Source organism: Halichoeres trimaculatus, unplaced genomic scaffold (assembly GCF_033239565.1).
Source record: "Halichoeres trimaculatus isolate MK-OKI-2021-1 unplaced genomic scaffold, fHalTri1.1 fHalTri1_scaffold_3, whole genome shotgun sequence".
Lineage (NCBI taxonomy): Eukaryota > Metazoa > Chordata > Actinopteri > Labriformes > Labridae > Halichoeres > Halichoeres trimaculatus.
In genome coordinates, this window is record NW_027437181.1 from 10,558,784 (window position 1) to 10,570,031 (window position 11,248).

Genomic DNA, 11,248 nt, shown 5'->3' on the forward strand with positions numbered 1-11,248 from the left:
TCAATGGATTTTTTTAAGAACAGGCCCTTTTTCAAGCTGTGCTGGTAGTAAATTTTAAATGGTAATTTTTTGTTTGTAGTGTCGGAGACGGAGAGCAGCAAAGGAAGCAAAGACTGCCTGCCTCAGCTGGACGTGGAGAGCCAGTCCTCCTTCAAAACCAGAGGAATTGTTCGCAGCAGTTGTCCATTTGACGATTCGTCATGTAAACCCAAGAGCTCTGCAAGCACAGGTGAGGAGGTGGACTCAGGAGGTTTGTAGAGCTGAGGAGGATGCTAGTAAAGTTTCAGTATTTTCAATATAATAATCCTCAGCTGCTGTCACTCTGAAGAAGAACCCAGTAAAAAAAATCAACCTTATAAGTAGATTAATGGGTGGATGGAGCCTCTGTTGTGCACAAAAAATAATACAAATTTTAGCAGAAGCAGAAAGAAAAGGAGAGTCAGTGAAAAGGAAACTTTTACACCATTAAAATATGTGGTTCTATCAGCTTCATGTTTTATCTAAGCTCTACAAAGCCCTACCTTTACCCTCCCTGCTCGTTATCAGCTAACGCAACAGCATTGAAAGCTCAGATGATTGACGTTTTCTTTGTTAAAAAGATTCTCAGGAGTTGTGAATACATGCACACATGCTTTCACCTCAGATATTTCATCAAATGACTAGATATTTTCGAAAGGCAGTGTCTCTTTTTTCTGTTAAAGATTCATTCAGGAGAAATTTCATGGTCATCCAAGCTTGAATTGCACCTCAATCTCACAATTTCTACAAAGACCAAAATCTAAACACACCATATCTCTTTGATCTTAATGATTAACTAATTGTGTTTTCTTCTTTCGCAGGACATGTTGCAGGTCTCCTCTTCACCTCCTCCCTGGAAGAGATTGGTGAAGTCCACACCAACAGTCTGCTCAGGAGACATAAAAGTGCTCTGGAGGAGGTGGTCGGCAGTTCTGGAGGTAGCTCCGCTCTTGACTGGCAGGGTGTGAGGGGCCGCCGCCTGAGTGGAGACACAGTGGGCAGCAGTGGAAGCGGCACCACAGTCCTTGGCCTGGGCATGAGCCAGGCAGAAACCGACCCAGAAAAGATTGCAGGACACCTGGGTGCAGATGTCAAAATCCTCTCTGGTGCAAACTTCACTAAGAAAATGAGGCCTCGGTCGCTGATTTTGGGTGTGTCAGAGGAGGCTGCTGTCAAGCCAGGTGTAGGCAGGTGTCATGATCACATGGAGGAGGAAGAGGAAACAGAGGGACTGGACTCCAGCGATGAAGACAGAGGTAATACTGAAGCCATCTTTGATTTGGAGGACATAGATTTAGACAAACCAGCTCTCGAAGGAGGAGGAGGAGGAGGAGGCATCAGCTCTAAATCGACTCATAAAAAGCCTGTTGGGCGCAGTGCCAGCTATGGTGGCATTAGCACTGAGGTGTCGAGAGGTGCAGTGAAACGCACTGACATTGAGACAGGTTACGATCCTCTGTCCCTCCTGGCTGCAGAGTCCCAGACTAAACAACAAAATGAGGATCGGTACCCAGAGGTTGACGAGACCAGCACACCAAGCTCCCATAGGCATCTCGCCAGGGAGATCGAGCTTTACATGAACCACATGGGCAGCCCACTCAGCAGCCGCACACCCAGCTTGGACCTACAGGACCCTGCCAGCCCCCTCCTCCTTCACCCGTCCTCCCTCTCTGCCCCCCGCAGAGCCAGCCTTCCTCACAGCTCCCCCCTCAGGACTACAGGAGTACCACGCTCCTGCACCTTCCATCCACCCTCCCCCTCTGAGGCCATCTCACGCCAACGTCTGCTGTCGTCACCTTCGTATCGCAGCTCAAGCACCACCCCAAGCCCCAGCCCTCGTCCCAGGGAGTACAGGGAGAGGAGCGATAGGATGAGCCTGGCCTCACCCTCACCTTCCTCGTCCTCATTCGCTTTGGACACTCTGCTCACACCAACACTTGATGTATTCAAGACCAGTGTGGTCTCTGCTGGAAAGGGTGTGGCAGAGAAGGCAAGCCGCTGGTATTCTCGTCTTGCCACGTACACCACACCAACCAAGGTAGAGATTTATTGAGATAACTCAAAACTTCACGTTTGAAAACAACAACAAAAAAACACAGATAAAGATTGCAGATGAATCTGCTCAGAAGAACACAGGGAGCTTCAGTTACCTGATATGATGTGATGGATTTGTTAAAGTTGCATCAACTCGTCTTATTTTTTTAGGTTCTGTTGCGAATCTGAAACTGTGATATTCAGTTTAGGCTCCAGCAGTATTCCAAGAACAGAGTAAAGTCTGACTGGTGCTGCCACCCTGTGGCCTTGTGAGTGCCTGACAGTGTTCCTCTAATAGCCAATGGATGAAGAGCTTGTTGGCAGGCTGCTGTACATTTATCTTCTTTCTCCTCATTACTGTTTCTAAAGTTGTGAATTAGGTATGTGTAAATAGCTGTGGCTAGTTTTTATTAAATCAGCCAAATACATTTCATACAAGTGCAGAATCCCCATGCAGCAGTGTAAAATCCTCTGTTTTATTTTTATAGGGAATGATTGCCATGATTTAAACTTCTAGTCAGACCTTTTGTTGTATCCAATTTTTAACTTTGCTGACTCCTGATGCTTGAATTTAAAAGTAACGTACCTTTTTGGTTTGATTAACCATGACCTGAGAAAAATCAACTTATCTTGCAGGAGGGACTAAGTGATCAACTGAGTGTGTCCTCGCTTGGTGTTGGAGATCCTGACAGCGCCTCCATGCTGGACGAGGAGGACTGTGGGGAGTCAGGGAGCTCTGTGGTTTCTCCTCTGAGAAATGGCCCCGTGGGACCTCGCAGGAGCCCCAGACGAAGCCCCCTGCACAACAGACTGGAGAGTCCCACTGCAGGCTCCAGCCAGGGGAGACCCTCATCCCTGCTCCCTGGTAAGAAGACACTTAACTGAAAAATATGTTCAAAACCTTCCAAAGATGGTCTTGTTGCAACTGGATCTTAAAATTATACAACAGTTTAATTTACTTGTTGGCGATTCAAGTTTTATCATCTGCTTGTGTCGCTTTTTATTCAGTATCTGAACCACGTTTGCCTCGTGCTTAGTGACAAACAAGGAGACATAAGTTTACCATCACAGATAACAGCTGGCTTGAATCCATCAAAAGATATGTGCTGTTGGTTTTCTCCACCCTCCTTCAGGATGTCTTCTCTCACCTCCAGGTTTCCCTTTGCCGGATAAGTCAGACCTTGGCTCTTCACGCTACACCAGCAACACCAGCATCTTCAACAACTTTGCAATGGAGGTAAAACTACAGAATGAAAGTAGAAGTAGCACCCACTATCTTTCTCCCAAACGAATGTCAAAGATGTGGATGTTCTTTTCCTGTTAAAAGTGTAGTTACACATTGTAGCGATGATTTTTGAGGAGACATTAATTTTCATTTTTTTGCTTCAGACTTTTCACAAGGGAGCATGTTCGCAAGCTACAATTTTCTTGGCATTGATTTCTTCCTTTGTGGAAGCTGACTCATTGTGGCAGAGTTCTTTATAAATACTTCAGCTAAATTTTTAAATTTGAAAAATTCAAACAAAAAAGGCCTGTCAATGGTGTCTGAAAGAACTTTGTGATAACATTAACTGTGTTCTGAGGCTTAAAATACAAAAAGGCACGAATAGAATTTTTTTTTCATCATATTTCAGTGAGAAACTTTTGAAGTTTGAAGTCTTGGAAGCTGAAGTTTATTTATCTGCAGTAATTAAGACTCAAAGTGTAATTGGTTGAACCATATTGCAGTAACTGTAGCCATGACAAAAGCAGAAATGACTGTACAGTATATAACCAACTGGAATATTACATAATACAGATCAGCTTTAACTTGTAAAACAGTTCTGGTTTGAAAAGCTTAGTGGACTAAAGTGTGTGTGTGTGTGTGTGTGTGTGTGTGTGTGTGTTTGTCCAGCTGCTGATCTCCAGCTGTTCTCGCTGTAAGACGTGTGACTGCCTGGTGTACGATGAGGAGATCATGGCTGGCTGGACAGCCGACGACTCCAACCTGAACACCACCTGCCCCTTCTGTGGAAACCCTTTCCTGCCGTTCCTCAATGTGGAAATCAGGGACATGAGAGGACCTGGCAGGTAGATGTTGGATGAATGTCAGAAAACAATCACTGAAGTTTTGTTGAGAAGTGTTTTCTGTGACAGGGTAGAGAACTGCCCTTTTGCTGCACGCCAGAGGAAAATATTTCCCGTACTTTTTTTCCCCTCTCTGCAGACTTTTCCTGAAGGGAAGCCCATCTGTAGACGAGGCGATGACCTCGTCCTACTCAGCCTCCACAGGTCTCGATACAGGGACGTCCACCTTATCCACCCCTTGTCCTACAACTGCTGTCTACCCTCCCTCGCCTGTGATTGCGGTCCAGGAGTGCTCCGGCAGTGGACGGTGAGACTTCACTTGTTCACATCCTGATCCTGATTTAGTTTGATGTAATATTTATTTTCTCAGCTCATATGTATTCAGCTTCCAGTTTGTCTAATTGAACAATGCTTTTGAAGTAGGAACCTGCTGTAGCTGCCTCCAAATGCTCCACATCTGCATTGTAAAAGAGCAGTGTGAGGTGAATTGCAGCACCTGGTCTGAACAGCGCTCTCTGTGTGGAACAATAAAACATTCATCAGGTTATGAAATGTGTGAACAACAGAGAGAAGAGTGAATCAGACCTGGATGCCAATTATCAGGCTGCCAGATGTGATTCAGTGTGTTCTCTGAGTATTTACTGAATTTTTATCATACTTGAATAATCTGCTTTAGGTTTTGTCTGTGTGACAAAAGTTTAACTTTGAGTTATGTTTTGCTTCAGTGTTATGAGATTGGTTCCCACTTTGTGTTTCCACAGAACTCGGTCAACCAGAGCTCAAGGTATCAACATCCCTACAGACCATCGGCAGGGGGCGCTGTCCCCTGGCGGACCCATGGCTCGCAGCGTCAGTGCTTTTGGTCCTTTGGAGGAAACATCTCGACCCAGACGCTGTGTGCCCACATCAGGGAGCCTGCCGAGTCGTCTTAATGAAACTCCAGTATGTTTATACAGTCATGGATGCTTTTGAAGCCATAAAACAATGGTTGATGTCTTCTGAACTATAAATCAAATTATTTATTGAATGGAATGTGCAAAATTTTAAGCAAAGATACAAAATGAGGACAGTGACGGTTGTTAAAAAAAGTTCAAGTTAAATGCTTAACATTTTTTACGTAGAGTTTTGTGGCTTAGTCAGGGACTAAAACAAAAGCAACATCCTTATCTACCACCTGCCCTCTTCCCCTAACCTGCCCTCACTCATAACAACAATGCAACCCTGCTATGCTTTATCCTCAGGACCCTCTGAATATGGAGTGGCGGCTCCACAACCCAGAGCCAGTAACTGTCCCTTACCTGAGCCCCCTGGTCCTGTGGAAGGAGCTGGAGAGTCTTCTGGAGAACGAAGGCGACCCGGTAATCACAGAGGCTGACATGGTGGACCATCACCCCATCATCTACTGGAACCTGGTCTGGTATTTCAGACGGTTGGACCTTCCCAGCAACCTGCCGGGTCTCATTCTCACTTCAGACCACTGCAACATAGACTCCCAGGTCAGACACACATCCCCTTTGCATCCCCCAAATTATTTATTAAGAAAAAACTAACTTTCACCTTTGAAAAGCTTGAAAACATATGTATTTGTACTCTCTGTATTATGTTGAACAAGCCAAGCTGTCCCTCTTTTATATGGTAAAAACAGTATTAAAGAGTCAGGTTGTTGGTGATGATGTGGTGGAGGTAGAAGTAAGTGAACTAGCAGGGTTTAAAGGGGGATAGAATAATTTCTCCTGAAGACATTTAAACCCCCTCACTAAGCCGCCTTTTGTCTTTGCTGTCTTGTCAGGTTCCTCGTCACTGGATGTCGGAGGACAGCAAACACGTGTTAATTCAGATCTTGTGGGACAACCTGAAGCTGCACCAGGACGCCATCCAGCCTCTCTACATCCTGTGGAACACCTACAGTGAGTCAGTCGCTTGTGTTTGAGTCAGACCTGTTTTAAATTCAGCAGACGGTCGTGTTATTTACTCCCAGACAGTTCTGCTGCTGCTGCTGGGGCAGTTTTTCAGGAAGACATTTGAATTAAACTTTAAAGATGCTCAGTGCAGCATAAGGAAGAGTAGATAATGGAATTAAAGGATGAAAATTAACTTTTGAAGACAGAAAATTAAAGTCAAAGATTGGAGGATGTGTTGATTCATCATGAATAGTGAATTAACACATCTTTATCTTGCATCCTGATATATTCATAAAAATTGGATATTTTAAACTGTTGAAATACACAAAAGTAAGCTGTGCAGACTTAGTCAATAAATAATAGTCATGAAGCACATAAAGGCAGCTTACCAGGAAATCACAGAAGTGTATTTTTTCACATGTACAACTTCTAATATTTGCATTAAAGTCATTGTAATCTATTTAAAATTTCCCACAATCCTATGGAGAACTTAATGTGAAGTAAAAACCAATAAAGATAGGGAAAAGGTGTTCATGGGTCATTTGTTAAACCAGATTTCATCTTTATAGCTATTAAAAAAACATCAAAAGTGAACAGTTGGTGTGCAACCGTTTCATATTTTGCATGCATTTTGCAAAATATGAACACAAATGCCCAAAAAATGTTAAAAACAAAGACTAAAAACTGAAAAAAAAAGTGTGATGGAAACAGACTTTAAGATAAAGCACTCATTTCAACTCCTTCAGTGAAGACAGATCTGCAGAGCCACATATAGTTTGAAGTTGAGTGGAGTTATTTGAGCGTGAAGATGTCTGCTCTGTGCAGTAATCTGCTATTCAAGGAGAGGGGGGTGTGGCAGCAGCTGGCTAATGATGTGCTAACAGGCTGTGTCTGCTCTCTGTCTTGCAGGGCTTAATTGCTCTCTGTTCTTAGACAGTGAGTGTTTATCTCTCCTCTTTAGACCAGTCTCGTTTTATGTGTGCTGTTCTGTCTTCAGACCTGCTTCTCCTGTGGTGTCTCTCTCTTGCTTGATGCATTTCAGTGTATCATCTGTGGAAGTTCAGCCTCCTCCTCTTCAGAAATCACTGTGTTTGGAGTGAGCGTCTTCGTACGACGTAACCTTAATGACAGAGAGATTATACTTTGTGTTTGAAGCACTGTTGACGTGGAGCATGTTTGTCTCAAATACAGCCTTTCTCTGTATTTGAAAGCAGGTTTGCGTCTGTGATGAATGAGTCTCTCCACTCAGAAACCTTCAGAGGATGGCAGTGTGGTACTGAAGGGGCTGGGTATTTAAGCTATGAGATACCCTTATGCTCTTTTTAACTTTAACAAATGTGTTTGAAACATTTCCCTCTTCTTTAGATCTAATTTAGCAGCGAGGAAACTTTTAAGCTTCTCTAAAGAACTGTAGTTTTTGAGCACCCTCTGGAAAAAGACAGTCTCTATTGCTCGTTTTGTTCTGTTTTCTTTCATCATTCAGTCTCGTTTCTGATGGCCTTGTTTGCTTTGTTGGGTCATAAAGAGACATAAGTGTTAGTTAAACACTCCTCACAGCAGCTTTGAGCAGTTTTATTTTGTAATCCTACAGATACCCAGCCCCAAGTACTTTTCATCAGAGTGAAAAAAACATGTCAATGATCCAGCCATTCTCATTTTAAAGTTGTTTAATGTCTTGACTCTTGTACAGTACAGTTCACTGTTGAACTCCTTGTGTGTTTGTGTGTTTTGTCAGATGTGGGTTATCCTCTATCCCGGCCGGTCCCGGAGGAGGAGAAGCCGTTCAGTGAGGAGTTGCTGCAGAGCGTGGTGAGGAGCATCCAGAGGAATGACCTCAGTCGGCCGATGGCTCACCTGCTGCAGCTTCTGGGACAGACACTGGGGGTCAAAAGGCAAAGGTTAGCACCTGGGAATATACAGCATTTGTTAAAAAACTCAACTCCAGTGTTGCGACCCTTGGTCTCAATTAAGTTTAAGTTGTCTCATGGGTTAAATAGTGAATATACACTCACACTGGGGCACTTGGTTTATCAAATACACAACTCCATGTAAGGTTAACAGAAGTTTACGCTATTGTTTAGCTTCAAAGCTCATATTAGGGCAACAATAAAGGCACAGTTAATGAGCTGAGAGCAAAAATTTAAATTCATGGTTCATGATTTGTCGGTTTCACACGCACTGATTCAGTGAGTTGGCACAGCGGTTTATGTCATGCCCAATGAGGCTAGCCTGTCTCACCGTGTTTTCAGTTCTGATCACGATCCTGTCCTCTCTGAATAAAGACATAAAAAACCTGGAAAGTAAAAGACTGATTACAGCTGATGTTTCCATAAACAGAAACTGTTTACCCTCCTCCTCTCTTCTTCAGGAGTTTATACAGAGACATCCTCTTCCTCGCTCTGGTGGCTCTAGGAAAGGATAACATTGATATTGGTGAGTTTCGCTTAATATTTAAAATGTCAAACTTACCACTGGTTATTCATCCTGAGCATTTTTTCCTCAGACGCCTTCGACCGTGAGTACAAGGTGGCGTACGACCGTCTGGTGCCGAGCCTGGTGAAGCTGACCCATAACTGTGACCGTCCTCCCAGCACGGGGGTGATGGAGTGCCGCAGGACATTTGGAGAGCCTTACCTGTAAAATATCTCACCTCCACCTCCACCTTCACACACACAGAGGATTTAAACGGTCCTAAACACGTCATTGCTTTAAGACGAGCTCAGGAAACCTGATGGCAGACTGTGAATGTGCACTACAGTAACATGAATCTATAAAATGTTAAAGGTACGGTCGACAGCGCTCAGCTTTATGTAGCCTGAAGAAAAAATGAGTTTCAAATACTTTTTCTGAACTAACAAAAACACTCACACATTCATCAACTTCATCCAGCGCTGTTACACAAAGAGTCAAACCTGTGAAGATTCTATAAATATCCTGTAAATACACAACAGTAGAGGATTTTTTAACGCTACATTTATATTGTCATACAGCATATGAAGGCTATTATTAGCAATATTTTAACTTGAAATATTTATACAAAGTAAGCTTTATTTATTGTTGTGTCTTTTTATGTCAGGCTTAGTGTTTGTGTCCTGTTGTTGCTTTTAAACTAACATGACGAGCCTCCAGCACCCAAATGAGTTCAACATATCAAGGATATCTTCTTTTGTTTTTAGCCAGCACAGTTTACCTGTTGTAACTGTTAGAAAGAAGCCTTTACCACCAACCACACACATCAGTGAGTAAACTGGCAGCAGAGCAGTTTATTTTTCAAACCTGGAGCTAAATGAACCAAAAATATCAGTTTTTAAAATTTTCTTCCACCCTGCATCTGACAGCCCGGACTTCTATTTTGTGGTTTCAGCTTTGCAAAGTGTGTTTTTACTTTGAAATGAGATAAACCTTTACTGATCCCAAAGAAGGCAGAGAACTTAACCATCAATAAATCAGACAATTAGAATACTGTTACAGAGACACAGTTGTTGCAGATGTTTGTATCCCACATTCATCTGCAGGGGCGCCTTACAATATCTTGTAGATTTAAATGGTATAACTGTCATATCTTTGTTTTTGAGATATCAGATATCTGTAGTTCTGTTACAAAGAGATGCACAGTGCAGCAGAAGTTGTTTTAAATATCATCAGAGTAAAAACTGAGCCATCTTGTTTCACATCATCTCAGTCGTATAAAACTTGAACCAGAAATAAATTCTAACTCATCAGCTTATATCAACATGTTCAATGTCTACTTATCTTCAACCGAAACTTGAGCACTTTGTTTCCTAAAACATGAAGAGTTAAGAATGAAAGAGACTTTACAGTATACAGACATTTAAGTGTGTTTAGATACAGAAAATAAATTGTGACACGAATATTCAAACTTTAAAACGCAGGCACGCACTAATCTGCACCTACATGTATGGGGAAATTCAGCAATGGAGTCTCTTGAGTCCAGCAAAGGTGATCATTATTATCTTGTGCGCATAAGATGAGCCATTTGGGAAGATGATATGCACACTTTCCCAGACATGAATGTTTACTTTTGGCTCAAGAAACAGCGGAAGCACATCTGGTCTTTAGTAATAAGCTGCGAGAAATGACTAAACATAAGGCAATTTCCCAGCTACCTGTGATAAAAAGGTTGTTGAACCATGAAGATAAATGCAGCTTTGATCTAGCTAGGAAAGCATTAATGCACATTGTTGTGCATTAATTAGTCTCCATCAAATCCATATCCCCACAAAAATGTTTGATGTTACTTTCAGGGGCTGGCTCAAACATGTCACACAGACATATATCACTTAGAGGATAAACTCACTTAATTCAAAACTTTATAAAAGGCCTAATATAAACCATCCAAGCATTGGGAGCAACTTTTAACTCAACTTATCTAAAAAAAAACAACTAGCAAATATTTTAATTCAGTGATAAACAAGGGGAAATTGGTTAAATCATTTCCTCCACAGCCTTTTTAAACATTTTTTACGTGTGCACACAAGATAAAAATTATTATCTCATTGGACTGTTGTAACTCTGTGTTGAAGTAAATTTTCATTGTGTTAAAAAATTAACTCATTACCACATGTGAAATCCTTTCATATGTTTTTTACAGTTTTTAAAATCTCTAGTTCTGATTTTCTTTCAGTTAAAAAGACTGAAGCAACAGATGTTTTCTGAGTTATTGGAAACTTTTAACTAATGACTGATCCAATCCTGAAACGAACACCTGATGGATTATATTAGGAAAAGAACTGGATTTAGGCAGGAACAAACTGGATGTCTGACTTACTGTACTCAATGTTTTCATATGTATTTTATCAAAGTGACATCATGGTTGAAGGAGGACTCTGGGGTCTAAACTCATCAGGGTCTCATGATTTCTAACCATAACTGTGCTTCACAGCCAAAAGAACAAACTTAGGAAACGTTGCACTTTGTTTCTGAAACATGAATCTAAAGAGGGAGATGCATCATCAATGTGAGCAGGTTGAAACAGTTGTGATTAATCTGTGGATTTTTGTTGTTATAGTTGTTGTGGATAGCTGTACAAATGAACGGTTTTGCAGAATGTGTACATTTTAACCTTCCCTTTGTAGAAATCACATTTTATAACGGTTTATGTGAAAAGGTCCTTTTAAGATGTGCTGAAGGCTCTGTACAGCGACCAGATCTGCAGGACTGTTAAACTGTAAATAAAATCACTCACGCTGTCTTTCTGTCCTTCTGTG

General features: G+C 42.0%; 1 protein-coding gene across 4 annotated transcripts in view; it reads left to right on the forward strand.

Annotated features, from left to right (window-relative positions):
- LOC141787452 (C-myc promoter-binding protein-like) overlaps positions 1-11,226 on the forward strand; it is a 65,270-nt gene extending 54,044 nt beyond the window's left edge. For 2 of the 4 annotated variants that reach the window (XM_074665836.1, XM_074665838.1), the window contains 13 exons: positions 80-229; positions 840-2,056; positions 2,689-2,917; positions 3,207-3,289; positions 3,947-4,122; positions 4,259-4,426; positions 4,881-5,061; positions 5,361-5,615; positions 5,909-6,026; positions 6,930-6,956; positions 7,756-7,918; positions 8,389-8,453; positions 8,524-11,226. In XM_074665836.1, coding sequence (XP_074521937.1) covers positions 80-229; positions 840-2,056; positions 2,689-2,917; positions 3,207-3,289; positions 3,947-4,122; positions 4,259-4,426; positions 4,881-5,061; positions 5,361-5,615; positions 5,909-6,026; positions 6,930-6,956; positions 7,756-7,918; positions 8,389-8,453; positions 8,524-8,660 — 2,969 coding nt within the window. In that variant the 3' untranslated portion in view covers positions 8,661-11,226. The remainder of the gene's footprint in view (positions 1-79; positions 230-839; positions 2,057-2,688; positions 2,918-3,206; positions 3,290-3,946; positions 4,123-4,258; positions 4,427-4,880; positions 5,062-5,360; positions 5,616-5,908; positions 6,027-6,929; positions 6,957-7,755; positions 7,919-8,388; positions 8,454-8,523) is intronic. The other 2 variants (XM_074665837.1, XM_074665840.1) reach the window with 1 other exon arrangement.
- Positions 11,227-11,248: the final 22 nt, after the last annotated feature.